We start from the raw sequence: 16,665 nt of genomic DNA, 5'->3' as shown, positions 1-16,665 counted from the left end.
GGAATGAGGTTTGTTAATGAATAGAAATGTAAACATTTATTGAATAAGATGTAAGCCTGTTTATGTTACAAATGTGAAACTATTTGTAGTTATAGAGAACAAAATAAACAAAACAACTAAATCCCATTAATATTCACAACAACAACAACAAAAAAAAACAAACATGCCCTGGAATGAAGAATCCTGATAATATTTACTTCTTTCAGAAGGCAAAATCATTTAAGGAAGTAGACAGCAGTGCAGCAAACGGTCAGCCTCTTAGAAGGAAGGCAGGAAGAGAAGAGAGGGAGGGAGGAGGGAGGAAATCCATTTCTAGTCTCAGTTAAATCCATCGTTTCAAATGTAATTAAGGAATAAAGGGATTCAAATCCAAAAGGCAGGAGTTGAAAGGGTATTGTGTACAATTTCTATTGCACTGAACTTTACTGTGGGTAAAACACGATGTACTTCTTGAAGGCTGAGTCAGGCCATAGTCAGTTTTCTTTGTTAATTACCCAATAAGGAACATATTTTGCTATAAAACATCTGAACTCAGAGGTAAAGAGTAAAACAAGACTCTCCATTCACACCGCCTGCCCAGAGGTGACTACTATTAACAGTTCAACATGCAGATTGCCAGCTCTTTTACTATGCCATTATAAAGTTTATCTGTCTTTAAAAAAGTAATAAACAGGGTCTTCCCTTGTGGCGCAGTGCAGGGGACACGGGTTCGAGCCCTGGTCCGGGATGCCGCAGAATGACTGGGCCCGTGCGCCACAACTACGGAGCCTGCGCTCTAGAGCCCGAGAGCCACAACTGCTGAGGCCCGCGCGCCTAGAGCCCAAGCTCCGCAGCAAGGGAGGCCACCGCAATGAGGGGCCCGCACACCGCGGCGAAGGGTAGCCCCCGCTTGCCGCAAGTAGAGAAAGCCGCGCGCAGCAGCGAAGACCCAACGCAGCCAAAAAAAGAAATAAATAATAAATAAATTTATTTTTAAAAAGTGATAAATGGTATCATATTACAGATATGACACGTGTAATTACTGGCACAGTGATTTTTAAAAAGTCCTCCAACACTTGGCTTTGCATGTGTAACAGAACGCCAACTCCTTCCCAGGCCTACAGAGCCCTGTGGGACGGGGTCCTCGCCCCTGTGTCAGCCACGCCATCTTCCTGCTCTTCCTGGAGCAAGCCAAGCTCCCTCAGGTCTATCTGGGACTCTTGGCACCTGCTGCTCCCGCTGCCAATCGCTCCCTCCCCAGAGCCTCCAGCGCTGGCTCCTGTTCACCACACAGGTCTTAGCCCCGTCTTAGCCCCAGTGCCACCCCTTTGAGGACACCTTCCTGACTCACTACCTCATAATGTTCCTGCCCCCGTGACACTCCATCACATAGTACTCTGATTTCTTTTTTTCACGTCACTTTTTTTTTTTAAATTAATTAATTAACTTATTTATTTTTGGCTGTGTTGGGTCTTCGCTTCTGTGCGAGGGCTTTCTCTAGTTGCGGCGAGCGGGGGCCACTCTTCATCGCGGTGTGCAGGCCTCTCACTGTCGCGGCCTCTCCTGTTGCGGGGCACAGGCTCCAGACGCGCAGGCTCAGTAGCCGTGGCTCACAGGCCCAGTTGCTCCGCGGCACGTGGGATCTTCCCAGACCAGGGCTCGAACCCGTGTCCCCTGCATTGGCAGGCAGATTCTCAACCACTGCGCCACAAGGGAAGCCCTCACATCACTTCTTACTACCTGAAATTACCCTATGTGTTTGCTTACTTGCTTATTATCTTGCTTCTGCAGGCAGAAACCTGATCTTGTCTTGTTTATTACTGTACGTCTGAAACCAAGGAGTGTTCTCGGCACAGGGTAGGCATTAAATAAATATTTGCTGAATGGATGAGTGAAAGGAGGTTTTTCTTTTTCTTTTTTAAATTTAATTAATTAATTAATTAATTAATTAATTTTTGTCTGCTTTGGGTCTTCGTTGCTGCACGCGGGCTTCCTCTAGTTGCGGCGAGCGGGGGCTACTCTTCATTGCAGTGCGCAGGTTTCTCATTGTGGTGGCTTCTCTTTTTGCGGAGCACGGGCTCTAGGTGTGTGGGCTTCAGTAGTTGTGGCACGTGGGCTCAGTAGTTGTGGCTCGCGGGCTCTAGAGCACAGGCTCAGTAGTTGTGGCGCACGGGCTTAGTTGCTCCGCGGCATGTGGGATCTTCCCGGATCAGGGATCGAACCCGTGTCCCCTGCATTGGCAGGCAGATTCTCAACCACTGCGCCCCTAGGGAAGCCCCAGAGTGGCACTTTTATTATGTCTACTTCATATGAAGAAGTGGAAGCTCAGAGTGGTTAAGTCTGCTCTCAGAGGTTACACAGCTAATGAGAGGTGGAGTTGGGATTCAAACCGAGTCTGTCCGGTGCCCTTAACCGCTGTGTTCTAGACACACAGATTTAGGTAAATGATTCTTAGGGAGAGTGTCCTGTTTGGTGGTCCTGGTAACCACTTAGTCCTTTGTGACAGTCAGGAAAAGCAGAGCACAAAGAGGAAGGAGGGGGCAGCACCAAAGTCACCTTTTCTGTTTGTACCCTTACAGTAACAGGGTGAGCCTCCCCTTCTCTGAAAACCCTGCGTGACAAACATCCCACCGGCAGAGTGTGGGCAGAGCCAGCCCGTCACCCAGAGGTGGACGCGTGTGTTCTTGGCTTGCATGTGCTCTTTTTGGCCCCATTAGCGTGCACGGCAGAGGTCCCTAAGGAAACGAAACCCCTACAAATAGAAAACACTGCCTCTCTGAAGAAAAGACAAGAAAAACACTCCCTGGTTTTAATCACAAATTTCAAATGGATGCATGAAATATATCTTTGCCACCAGGTACTCAGTGTTCATCTCAAAGGGGTGGGGAATGATCTAGAAAAACAGACGTAAAAATAGCTAGGCTAGAGCCAAATGACTCACAGGTAGTGGTAAGTGCCAAAATTCAGGAAAGATAAGAGAGGGAACAGGATGGCAGATACTGGGATGAAATTATCCAAGAGAACTGGCTTGGGATTAATAAACGAATGAGACCCTGAGGTTTACAAAGTTCTCCAGAGAAAATGGCCAGAGTCCTCTCTGCCTCCTCCTTGGCAAGACCTGCTCACAGAGAACCCATGTGTGACGCCAGACAGTGACCTGAGGGAAGGAGAATTCTGCTCAGCAGCAGAGGAGGAACAGAAAAAAATATTGCAAGAAACTGATAAAAACGTACTACATTTGATAAAAGCCATTAACTTACACAAAGTATAAACCCACGAAGTTCAACAAATCCCAAGAGGAATATAAAGAGAACCACACCAAGGCACATCAAAATCAAACTGCCACAGGCCTGTCAAAATGGCTAGTTTTTAAAATTAAAATAAGTGTTGATGAGGATGTGAAGCAGCTGAAACTCTCTCATACATTTTGGTGGGAACGCAAACGGCCCAGTCACTCTGTAAAACACTCGGCAGTTTCTGATTAAGCAAAATATACACCTACCGTAAGACCCAGCAACCTTACTTACTCCTAGGTATTTATCCAAGATAAATGAAAATACGCACATTAATAGCCAAAATCTGGAAAAGTCCAAATGTCCTTCAAAGGGTGAATGGAAAAACCGGCTCAATAAGAATGTAGAACTACTGAAACAGCAAAAATGTGGTGTCTCTCAAGAACATTATGAAAACTGAAAGAAACAAGTCACAAAAGACTAAAAACTACATGATTCCCTTTATATGACATTTATGTTCTGGAAAAGGCAAAACTATAGTGGAAGAATGCAGGTCAGTGGGTGCCGGGGCCCAGGGACGGGCTAAGGGATTGACTGCCCTTGGCAGTCTGACCCCATCCTTTGACTGAAGGCCCTTCAGAGGGCTTGTTTTGAGAGAGAGGCAACATTGGAAGAGATGTTTTGATCTCTGCTACAGGATGGCGGGTAAAGAGAAAAGGTGACCGTGACAACATTGAGTTCCTGGATCCAGCCAGGTCTGAATTCAGATGTACCCCTAGAGAGCCAGTTAGTCCCCTTTATTGCTTAAGCTCTTCTGAGTTGTGACTGTCTCTTATGATTGAAAGTGACCCAATCGACATAACCTTTCACCAGGCAGGACAACAGACCATCAAGCCCAGCATTTCAACACTCTCCGTCACTTACCTGAGAGTGAGATTCCTTCTGCGAGCCCATATGGAAGATAAGCGAAAATGATCATCATGCCAAACTCCAAGGAAGGCGTTTTCCTCAAGTCAATATGCTTTAGCACGTAAATGACAATTGTCAAGGAAAAAGAATCAAAGGACACTTACGGGTGATCTAGAGAAGTCACAAAACTGCTGCCTTCCAAATAGAGAAGGTAAACAATGGATACAAAGATTTGGGAACATCTCAAGGTAACAGGTGAAAATTTGTCATGATGGATTTTTTTCTTTGCTGGGAGACTCTTGTTTTAAGGAAGGGAATCTGACAAAATACTAAGAGATGTAAATTCCTGAGACAAACGGTAGGGGAAAACTAAAGTCACCCTAAGTCATTTCATTTGGAAATGCTGACTTGGAGGGCTGGGAGCCACGGGGTGCGGGGGACGGGCGGGCTGTGGGGAGCTGGGGCTGCAGACAGACTGAGGACAGCCCACACTGCCAGGCCCCTTCCAGGGCCGTGTCCCTCTTCCACTCCTCTGACGACATCAGCTGAGGTCACTAACGGGGTTTCCAGAATCCTGGGGATCAATGCCCCATTGAAGGACCTTCTCTCCTATTCCTGGACATTTATAAACTCATGTTCCTGTGAAAGGAGAATCTTCCATGTATTCAAATGTTGTTCACATGCCTGTGCTGGAGCCCACAGCACCCATTTACTGGGGCTTCATTAAAGAAGATGCTCTCCCCGCCCCTCCGCTCTTTTAAAGAAAGAGATAAATAAAGAGGAAAATACTGAACTAGAAAAAGTTTTCTTTTCCATTCCGTTTATTGATACAATATGAGAAGCTGTCAGCTGACTCAATAGCGCCTTGAGACTTCTGGACATAGGGACTGAAGGGAAAATTCAACAGGATGGCAGACAAACACGCCTGTCTCAGGCAGAAGAGGCTTTCCTGGCCGGCCATCTGTGAAACAAACTGCTGGCGGAGGAGGGCCAGGTGGCCATCTCCCCAAGATGCATGCAGGCTTACGCTCACACAGAAATGGTCTGGTGCCTGTTCCTGTTTTAAACGTGACAAATTTTCTACAGCAATAAAGGTGTCGGCGGCCTTAACAAGTCTCTTGGCTTCTGTGGCTGGAAAAGCTTATGGGTTGTTCAGCCACAAAATCAGTGTGAATAACTTAGATGGAGCTCACTTTGAAAGTCTCTTTTCTGGTTCTTCCAGATAAATACTTTCAGTGGCGTAGAGATTTTCTCAATTTGACATTTTCTAAGGAAATTAATTTCCGATTTTCTTAATGTGAAAAGTGAGACAGCAGAAAATGAAATTCATCTGAATGCAGTTATCACACTCTGGGAACTGAGAAGACCCCAAAGTCAGATCTGATATTCAACAGTGTACATGTTTTTTAAGCTTTGAAAAGTGATATCCTAAATTTCACATGTTAAATTTTAAAATCCTTGAGTTTAAATTAAAGTGTTCTTCAAATCAGAACTAAGCATAAAAATCCTCCTTAAATACGACTTTAGACTAAAATTGGTCCCCTTAAGGAACTGGAGAAAATGACGAGAGATGGATGTAATTAGGAATAATCTTCTCAGCCACGTGTGTTCATCATATTAAAAGGATATTAATGCAGAGATTAAGCCAGTGAGAGTGCCGAGTGCTGCTGAGCCAAAGAACATTTTGAGGAAGTAGCCAAGGGCTTGTAAAAATGTTTGCCACCCACTGACATCTGACATATTTTTTCTTGTTAAACCTTCAGCTGTGCTAGGAAATAAAAGAAAAAAAAGAAAGAAGTTAAAATGTTATAGACAAAGTTATTAGAAATTAACTTAGAACTCAAAACTTATTTCTGGCTTATTCTCTCATTCATTCATTCATCATTCAACCCGTTAGTCAAACACTTATTTGTTCACCTACTTTGTTCCAGGCACTGTGTTAGTTTCTGGGGGTTCAGAGATGAGAGCAGGTGCCTGCCCTTAGGGAACTCTATAGTCTAATGAGGGAGGAAAACAAGATGGAGGGCTTCCCTGGTGGCGCAGTGGTTGAGAATCCACCTGCCAATGCAGGGGACACGGGTTCGAGCCCTGGTCCGGGAAGATCCCACATGCCGCGGAGCAACTAAGCCCGTGCGCCACAACTACTGAGCCTGTGCTCTAGAGCCTGTGAGTCACAACTACTGAGCCCGTGTGCCACAACTACTGAAGCCCATGCGCCTAGAGCCCGTGCTCTGCAACAAGAGAAGCCACTGCAATGAGAAGCCCGTGCACCACAAAGAAGAGTAGCCCCCGCTCACCGCAACTAGAGAAAGCCCACACGCAGCAACGAAGACCCAACACAGCCAAAAAGAAAAAGAAAAAAAAAAAAAGAAAAAAAAAGAAAAAAAAAACCAAGATGGAAACTAGGACCATCTCAGGAAAGAGCAAAGAGCTGTAGGAAACACACGGTGGGCATCTAACTCAGACTGGTGGGGGTCAAGGAAGGTTCTTTATGACACATGGGCTGGGTTTCAATTTAGGATAGAGAAGAGTTAACCAGGTGAAGAAATAAGGGAATGCACCCAAGGCAGAGGGAAGAGCATGTGGGGAGGTAGGGAGCCCCAAAATACTAGCAGTGTTATCTAGGAGCAGGAGATCACACCGATGACTGTGGACAGAACACAGGAACTGGCTGTTGGGGGAGGGGGCTGGTGGGGAGGACAGTGGTAGAGTAAGGCAGGAGCAGCAGGCAGGGCCAGGCCCCGTGAAAGGCTTTCGATGAACCAAGCTAAGGAGTTGGTGTTTCATCCTGAAGGCCCTGGGGAGTCACAGGGAGTGTTTTCAGTGCAGGGTGGGCGTGGGGGAGTGGGGATCCTGTGGGATAAAACCTGAAACTGAGGCTGTGGCATGAAGTCAGACTAGAATGGAGCCTCCTAAAGAAGAAATATCAGTGGGTAAGGCCCAGAGTGGGGATTTGGGAGGAGACATCAAGAGGAAGAATTGAAAGGACTTTCCTTTCACTGCTACAGAGCAAAGAAAAATGTCAGCAACCATTAAATTCAACTGTTGGTTTTATCCCCAAAGGTAAAACCATTACACCATTAAAATAGTTATTCTCATTCAATATCCTCCTCCTGCTGATTCCACCTTCTCTCAAATCCATCCACTTCTCTCCCTCCCTCCCCTACGATCCTCCAGCCCAGGGCTTCTGCCTCGCGTATCTCTCTCTATATACATCCTGCTCTTCCTAGGAGAACCCATTCTCTACTCAGGGGCCTGAACGATCCCTTGAAAATGCACATCTGATCGAGTTATTGGCCTGTTCAAAACCCCCCGTCAGTCTCCTGCTGCTTCCTGGGGGAAGCTCAGCCTTCTGAGCCTGACCGACTCCTCCCGCCACACCTCCTCCTCATTCAGGCCGGCCTCCACTGTCACCGACACCTCCCCGACACCTCCCCGTAGGTCGTAGGTCGTAGGTCACTCTTCCTGGGCTCCAGCTGACTCTGGCTTGTTCTCAGAACCCAGGGTCAGTGACATTCCCTCAGGGACACCTGCCTTCACATGGGCCAGCCCATTTACAGGCTCTCCTGGTGCCTGACTTCTCCACAGCACGTGGAACTAGTGAATCATTCCATGAGGACCATGCCTGTGTCCACCTTGTTCACTGCCATATGTCCAGGGCCTAAGCAGAGCCCAGCACACAGAAGATACTCAACAAATTTTTGCTGAATCAGTAAACAAAACAAAGAATTGTCAATAGCAATGTTCAGCTTCATTAATCAGCGTTTCAAGAACTGGTATAATTTTAAAGCAGGATAATTTGTGATAAAAGGGTGGCTTGGTCAGATAACTTCAGCCTTTTGTGGTGATTTACAGCATAATATAACATAATAAAGGTTCTGAGAAGTCCTGCAAAAAAGAAAACCAACTTTTTTCACATAAAAGTTTTCTAAACTCACCCCAATAGCCCCATTCCCTTTCTTTCCCAGCAGATCCCATGTTAACATCCCACCTTGGGGAAAGCTGGGAACCAACAAGGTTCTTACTGGGAAAGTACTTTTGAAGGCTAAGATCACCTCTAGGTCCCAAAGGGATCCGTGGGCCACGAGCATAGCATCCAGCCCCCACCTCATTTCATTACCACAGCTGGGACACTGGCTGGTGTCATTGCTTTCTTTTCATGCAAAGGACACTGAGGCCTAAAGAAACTGGCTAACTGGGTGAGGTCACACCAATGGTTAACAGCAGACCCAGGGGCGAGGCCAGTGGTTTCTGAACTCAAGATAAATGAAGGTAGAATTCGGACTCTTTCTAGCCTGGAAACGTACATTTTATTTTTTCAGGTCATGTTTCTCACACCTTAAAGAATAAAAGACAATGTTGCTTCAGGATCCATTTCATGAGCTTTAGCTGCAGCTGCAGAGAACAAAAGGTTTCCTCTACCACAATTATTGTAAGAATAGATTGTCATAGTAACAAATCAAAGCTAAAAATAATTTAATTAAGGTTAATGAAGAAACAGAAGATACTCAGCTTTCTGGCACTTATGAAAGTGAAAACATTAAAGAAGGGGTAATTCATTCACATATTCAGTTACAAAGATAAATGTATCATCATCAGATCACTTTGAAAAACAAGATGTGATTCTTCCCTGTAACCAAGGAAAGCTGACAACACCTCCCCCCTACACTGCAAAAACAAGGCAGTCCTACCACATCCCCTTTCTCCCCCATCTCCCGCTTCTACCTGAAAATGCCTATGGACTCACAGGACAACCCATCTGAGTCAGAGACTTAGGTCAGTGACTCCTACCCCAGCCTGTGTACCGGTAAGTAGTGGAGGTGAAGGCTGGAAACCATATATGCATGTGGCCCACTGATTCAATTTTGGAAACTGTCATCATAGGTGAACTTGGCCTTCAAAAGCAGTATTCCAGGAAGAATGTATGGCTAGTTACAATGACTCCATCCTTTCTCATTTTAAAAAGAAAGTATCTCCTAACCTTTGGCCTTTTTGTGGCAAAGGAGACCTGGGAAAGCTCAGAAAAGATCCTACTTCTGACAGATTTAAGAAAAAAATAAATTAGAGATAAGGCAGTTGAGTTTAGCTCCTCATGTATAAGAATAACTCATGATGTCACCTCCAATTTAGGCACAATTCCTTATCACAAATGTTCAAATGCACAACCAGGACATAAGATAAAGGTAAAAACCAGAAAACTGAGACACTTTCAAAGTAGATCTTAAGAAAAAATATCAGATTTTTTAAAAGCTCTTACAGCATGATATATGATAATTTCCTAATAAAGCTATAGAAATTTTTGCCAAGAGAGACATGAAAAAGCCAACAATAGGGAATTGGTCAAATAGATCACAGTAAATCCATAGAAAGAATAATCTGCAACTAGTTAAATGATGTTATGAATATAAATGTTTATCAACTCCATTCAATGGAAAAGTTACAATACAGTATATACCCATCTAAATAAATTACATGTACCTTCTACCAAATTGTTAACTGTAATTATCTCTCGGGAGTTACAATGCTCGTATTTTTTTTTCTTTTCTTTCTTTCTTTGTGAGTTTTCTAAATTTTATATGCAGAATATATGTATTATTTTAGAATATATACATATGTTTTTGTTTTGTTTAAGGGTCTGCTGAGCACCTCTTTCAATTAAGCAACATTTGGTAAGTTCTTCCTGCAAAAGCAGGAGAAAAACAGGACAAACAATAGCTGGGGGACAGGAGCAGAAGAGGAAAGGATCTCACATTAACTGACGGCAGATGCTTTTCACATAGTATATTTAACTACTCAATCCTCAAATCCAATTCTAGGCTGAGGCATTATCACCCTCACTTTACTGTTGAGACACCTGTGGCTCAGAGAAGTTAAGGAGCTGACCCAGGGTGTCACACAGCTATGAGTGGCCATCACTGGGACTTGAACCCAGGTCAGCCTGACCCCAAGACCTCGGCTCTTTCCATGATAAAATGTTCTTTTATTCCAACATAAGAATGCTGAATATAGTCTATAGTAAGGCTTTTAAGAAAACCACAGAGTGGTTATGCTTTGCAAGGAATCCCACAACAAAGGAAACAAGTCCAAAATCAAAATGGAAAAACTATTCTTTAACAGAACACATAATGGCCCCTAAAATTCTCTTAGCTCATCTCTGATACATTGTCCAGGGCTCTTTTCTCCAACTGCTTTGACTGTCTGTACCTTCTTGTTTTTTGGTAAAACTGTCTGGGTCTCCTGCCCATACATGAACACCACAAACCTGGCCAAGAAAATAGCAAGGAAATAGCCCCGCGTCCGACAAATGGACTTGAGATGAACTTAGACTCATTTGCTTTTCCCAATGACTTCTTGACATTTCATGGCTCATCTTTAACTGCTCAGATCCTATCAACAAGGGCAGTACACCAATGAACAACTGAAAAAGAGCTGCAATTTCCCAAGTAGCTTTCCCATATTAGCATCTTAAGGCAGGATGCCTGGGAATATCACTACCGTACCTTACAGCTGCGAAAAGGAAGGTGACGTGCACCAGCTCACAAGTGGGAGAATAGGGCCTCTGTCACATGCTTTCATCTGGAACAATGCTGCCCAAGTACTGATCCCTCAACTGGCTGCTCCATCGTCATCTGGGGACTCACCCCAGACCTGCTGAACTGGAAGCTCGCAGGGTGGCGCCTGGGAATGCTGCATTTAATAAGCACCCCCGGTGATGCTGATGAGAAGCTGGGCTTTATTTATTTACTTAGGCCACACCCCATGGCATGGGGGATCGTAGTTCCCCGACCAGGGATCGAACCCACACCCCCTGCATTGGAAGAGTGGATGGAGTCTTAACCACTGGACCGCCAGCGAAGTCCAAGCTGGGTTTAGTTTAAAAGCACTGCTAAAAGGTAGATCCTAAAAGGCAGATTCTCCTCTAATCACCCTGGGCCTTGACAATATTCCTGGGGCACATCAAGGCTTGTCAGGCCAGAAAGATGGAGAAGCAGTGAACCAATCACCCAGAGGATAAGCAACTGTACACGCAGCTGCATGGAAATATCTGCCCCTCTGATACAAGGCCCTTTAGTTCCGTCACTTGAAGAAAGCACACTTACTTGGTCAGGACAATGGAGACTGCATCGTTGAGGATGCTCTCTCCAAAAACCAGCATGTTGAGCACCGGGTCCACATGAAGTGCATTGAAAATAGCAATAGTAGCCACTGGATCAACAGCAGAAATTAGGGAGCCAAATGCAAAACTGTCAAAGAGAAAAGGAAGGGGTAATTCTGTAATGCTTAACCCCTGGCCCACACAGGAAAACATTAAAGTCAAAGACTGTATGTAGTATAACCTAACAGTACACACTGTAGCTGAAGGACCCACAGAAGATGGTGTTTTTTCTCCACTTAAAATACCTGCTAATTGACACTGTGGGTGGAGAAGTGAAAGTCCCACTCTACAAGTTGTTGTTATGAATGGCCTGGTTTTCCACTGAGAATACCAAGATTTTATTTTGACCAATGTCAGAGGGAAGACTTTTGCTTAAAAACATGACAGCCATCCCAGCCTTCTTGGTCAGAGCAGCTGGAACCATGGTGGCCCGGAGGGCCTCCTCTAAACGGCCCATGTGCTCCTGGGTCTGACCTCTGCTTTGCCCCTTGCCACCAGGCCACCGGAGTGCCATCTGTGACCGATGCCAGCCTCCACTCAGATCTGCAACATCTAGGAAAGTGCCAAAAGTCAGCAGCAACTCCAGCCTGCTTCAGGAGCTGCGCAGCCTGGGAGGCAGACAGCGACACCAGTGCTGCCTACCGCCAGGCCAGCAGCTCTCGCCCCAGTACCCACGAGGGTCTAACTACCTCCGACAAGTGGCCATTAACTGCCTAATATGTTTCAAGCACTAAGGCTTTTTTTTTTTTAAAACATTTATTTATTTGGCTGCGTCGGGTCTTAGCTGCAGCATGCAGGATCTTCGCTGCAGCGCACAGGCTCCAGAGCGTGCGGGCTCAGTAGTTGCAGCGCGCAGGCTGAGTTGCCCCACGGCGTGTGGGATCTTCGTTCCCTGACCAGGGATCGAACCTGCGTCCCCTGCATTGGAAGGTGGATTCTTAACCACTGGACCACCAGGGAAGTCCCAAGGCTTATAATAATAGCAAATATTTATGTGGCACTTACCACGTGCCAGGCACTGCTCTGAGCACTTTACATATAGTAACTCAATAATCCACAAAGCAACCGTATGAAATGGTACTAGTATTGCTCTGATTACATAGGAGAAACCTGAGGGACAATGAGGTTAAGGAACTTGCCCAAGGTCAGACAGCTAAGAGGTGGCAGAGCCCGGATCCAAACACAGGCCTTCTGGCTCAGGGTGGGTGCTCTTAGCCGCTACACTGGATACAGCAAAACCCGGAGGCCAAGGCCAATTTAGAAAAGGCGAGTGTTATACAGGAAGTCAGGGTGATGAGAGAAAGAGTAACATGGCGGGGTGGTGTGGAGGCATGGGAGTGGGGCCCACTTAGATCGGGGGGTCAGGAAAGGGGGGGGTCTTCTCTCTGAAGAAATGAGGCTTATTTAAACGAGGGCCTACCTGACAAGAAGCAGGTAGACAAGCCAAGACCTGGGGGCAGCGACCAGAGCAAGCTACTTCTGAGGTGGAGCAAGCTTGGCTGCCTGAGAAACAAAACAGTGAGCCTGGCAGCAGCGCAGGGAGGGCGAGTGGCTGGAAATGTTGGCGTCTGGGAGGGAGGCAGGGCCAGGTCACCCCGCAGGGCCTCGGGGGCCGCCTAAGGAGTCAGGACGATTATTCTCGCAGCCCATTTGTCTTCTTCCCCTTAGAGTTCTTGCAAGCCCTTGTTGGTTCCCTCAGAAGGCCTCGCCTGGCACTGCTTTCCTTCCAGCTCAGCAGAATGGTTAGGTCTGCCCCCTTCCGCAACACAAGGAGCCACGACGGGACAGCCTCGGGTAGAGACGTGAGCCAGAGACCATCCACCTGCTTCCCGCCCTCACCAAGCCTGCGGTCTGGGAGGGGTGAGGCGCTAGCTGGCCTGGGGACTGGAGCGTGCTCTGTCCACCGTATGTCACCAGCAGCCTTCCACGAGCATCTGGCTCCGGGCTCAGGGAGGGGAGTGCTGGTGGCAAGGGACGCGCGGCTGCCCTGCCAGTTCCAGTTCTCTTCATAAATCGATAATCTGGCATACTGGTTTCCATGGTGGCACGCTGAGTTCGCTTAATGTGAATTCCTGCAGGAGAGCCTGCTCACTTCAAAGACGGCCTCAGCTCAGACTTCAGTTCCCAGACTTGCCCTGTCCTCACAGAGCTTGTCGCGTGCATTATGAGCTGTGACTTCACCTGCCTCTCACCTCACTGTGAGCGCCCAGAGATATCTGGGGAAGGCAGGCAGGAGGGAGGGATCGGGGAGGGAAGAAAAGGTAACTCCACCGAACAACGAGTAAGTAAAACGAGTAAGTAAAAAAAAAAAGTACATCCCAAAGCAGGGTGGGAGCCTGGGAGTGTGCAGCGGGTTGTGTGCTGGGCGACGACTCTGCGCGGCTCGCGGGCCCCTCCCTCCATCCCTCAGCAAGCGCAGGGTGGACAGCACCCATGGCCCCAGTGGGTGTTACCAGCTCTGGTAACAGCACTCCAATTTCCCCTTGTGGAGCCAGGCCTCCTCCACTCTCCATCCCTGTATTGCGTGGGGCTCTAGGGGTAGGCAGGGGACCCAGGCCTGGTCAGAGGTCCATCGCCAGGCATTTTACCAGGACACCAGGAATTAGGTTGGCCCTTTTGGCGGGGACGGCGAGGGTGATGGTGAGCCAAAAGCCATTGGTGCTGCCATGTGGGGTGAGCGCGCCTGAGGATGATGTCGACCAGGGAATAGCTAAGACAGAGAGAGGAGAGGTTCCTGACATCACAGGCCCCCAGAGGCTGCCATGCAGGAAGCCATCACTCCGGGGACACTTCTGTTCTACGAGTCAGCAAACTTCTTTTTTGCTAAAACGAGTTCGCGTTGGGTTTCAGTTGCACTGAAAGAGGCCTGACTGATGTTCTTTGTCATAGTTCCTGTGGCATCCTGAACTGAAAATCAAACAGCAGGAACTAGAAGACGGAGTGATGAATGGACAGAGGGATGGAGAGATGGAAAGATCTGTGGTTAAAGCAAATCCAGTGAAAACAGTGATTGTAGAATCTAGGTGGTCATGTGCGTGTCCACTGTACAGTGCTTCCACCTTTTCTGTGTGTTTGAAATTTCCACAATAAAAAGTTGGGGGAGAAGTGCTTTGCATAAATTATGTAACACATTTAGCTTTGGCTGAGACTCTAAATTGGGGCACAGTGTTTCTGACAGTGAACATGGAAAGTCTGAAATATGAACTGCCTGAATCATGGAGAGGTCTGAATATAAGCAGTCATTGAATCTTGCCCGCAGCTGTTCCACTTCACACCTTATGACCCAGTCTTTTAAAAGGCCAGAAGCCAGAAGTTCAACTGAACAATGTGTTTTCTTTATTCCATCATCTCAAAAGACAGCAACGTCAACAAAACAAAAAGAAAACGGACTGGGGGACTTCCCTGGTGGCGCAGTGGTTAAGAATCCGCCTGCCAATGCAGGGGACACGGGTTTGAGCCCTGATCTGGGAAGATCCCACAGGCCGTGGAGCAACTAAGCCCCTGCACCACAACTACTGAGCCTGCGCTCTAGAGCCCATGAGCCACAACTACTGAGCGCACGTGCCACAACTACTGAAGCCCATGCACCTAGAGCCCGTGCTCTGCAACAAGAGAAGCCACCGCAATGAGAAGCCCCACTCGCCGCAACTAGAGAAAGCCTGTGTGCAGCAACGAAGACCCAACGCAGCCAAAAATAAATAAAATTTAAAAATTAAAAAAAAGAAAAAGAAAAAGAAAATGGACTGGGATGGTGAAATAATTTAGGGTGTATCTATGAGTGGATTAGCTCTCCAGAGGAAACACCAATGAAGGAAAACCTTCTGTGCAAAAAAGTTATTTTTATGTTTCCTACTGTGCAGAGGTCCATGGGCCTCATGTTTGACCTGCATGGTGTTTTGAAAAATGGATTAAGTTGGCAACATTTAAAACAGGAAAATTCCCTATTAAAATCCAGAAACTTGGCCTCTTTTGGAAAAAAAACAATTAAGTATCTGGCAATCCTGGGCCCATGTTCCCACGTGGTAATTAGCAGGTGGAGCTAAGAGGTGGCTGTCCCCTTCAGACGATGGGCTCTCCGGCTCACCACTGTCACCACCTCCAGACACACACCTGGCCAGCTCCCCTCTGTGAAGGGTTCTGCCAGGCCCTGCAGCTGTGTGGGTTTGCGACCACTGGCTAATTTCCCCCAGAGCACCCCCCATCTGTGGGACAGTCACTTTCTAACAGGAAAGGAAGCGTCTGCCCCACAGAGAGAAACTCCCCCTGGTTCTTACTCTGCTTGTCTAAGGGCCAGTTCTTTTATTCCTCTCCTCCTGAACATCCCAACCTCCGGTTCAATTCAATTTCACAAGGATTTATCAAGCGTTTTTTGTATCTAAGCAGTTGCCCCCAAACAGGTTGAAGGAACGAATGCTGTGACATCTTCCTTTACATCCACTGGGTTTTGAGCACTTCTTTTCAGTTGCAAAATACCTACAAAATGCAGGGCATCAGTTCTGCTCGGCTTCATGCTCCTTATGGAACAGGAATGTGACTTTCGCTACTTGTTTGTATAGCAAGACTATCTTACTGACAAAGGCTTTGAAATTTATGTCCCTGGAGAGAAAATGAGATTGGACTTGATGCTATCAAAGGCACATTTCTCACGAAAAAGGCTCCAAGATTCTAATCTCCAAGTTGCTGCTGAAGGCTGTAAGCTCTGGCTGGCCCAGTGAAAGGGACCCCGGGGCCGAGCACTGGGCCCCACTTCCGAGCTCCCCAGCGAAGCCACAAGACAGAGCCCAGTGCTGGGGGGGGGGGGGGGGGGGAGAAACACAGAGCGAGGCTGCATTCTCACTGCGCTTCTCAGAGAGGGGAAACCAGGTCACGCTGTGTGTGGGCACTTTTTTAGCACTAGGCTTCCTAGGTTGCTTCTTGCTACGCCAATTATGGAAATTTCTGGATTGGGTTCCTAGACAGCAGCTCTGAGGGCCCGATGGAGTAGCTGCAGCCTGAGAAGGATGCCCACAACAGAGCACCTGCTTCCCCCTCCCCATCCCCACCGCCTTGGTGGGAATCCCAGAGTAAAGATTCACACCTCACCCCCGACTCCATCCCCAATCTATCAAGAAGACAACTTTTCATTATGGCCATTGCAAAGCCTCAGAAATGAGTTGAAGATGATTCTTAATAATAAAAGGACAATGGAGCAGCGTGCGGTGTGTGTGAGGTGGCAGTTAACTAACCAAGAGTTATTCCCTTCAAAGCTGAAACTAAATCATTTCCATCAGCAGCCCTCTGACTGGAGATCTTCAAAATTCCTCAATATAGTTTCGATTCATTTCAGAGACACAAATTAATTCAGAGTAGATTCTACAGCAGAAATAGTCAGCAAAACGAAAAGACAGA

The 16,665-nt window shown here is 46.9% G+C and overlaps 1 protein-coding gene across 4 annotated transcripts in view; it reads right to left on the bottom strand.

Moving 5' to 3' along the window:
- The window catches only part of SLC9A8 (solute carrier family 9 member A8), a 79,101-nt gene that overhangs the window by 21,369 nt on the left and 41,067 nt on the right, over window positions 1-16,665 (bottom strand). For all 4 annotated transcript variants that reach the window (XM_007185313.2, XM_007185315.2, XM_057528703.1 and 1 more), the window contains 3 exons: window positions 11,222-11,365; window positions 5,751-5,889; window positions 4,137-4,242 (listed from right to left, as the gene is read on the bottom strand). In XM_007185313.2, the coding sequence (XP_007185375.1) occupies window positions 4,137-4,242; window positions 5,751-5,889; window positions 11,222-11,365 (389 nt within the window). The remainder of the gene's footprint in view (window positions 1-4,136; window positions 4,243-5,750; window positions 5,890-11,221; window positions 11,366-16,665) is intronic.

The sequence above is a fragment of the Balaenoptera acutorostrata genome, chromosome 15 (assembly GCF_949987535.1).
Source record: "Balaenoptera acutorostrata chromosome 15, mBalAcu1.1, whole genome shotgun sequence".
NCBI classification, from domain to species: domain Eukaryota; kingdom Metazoa; phylum Chordata; class Mammalia; order Artiodactyla; family Balaenopteridae; genus Balaenoptera; species Balaenoptera acutorostrata.
Note: the sequence above shows the minus strand (reverse complement) of the source record. Positions and strands in the feature narration are given on the sequence as shown.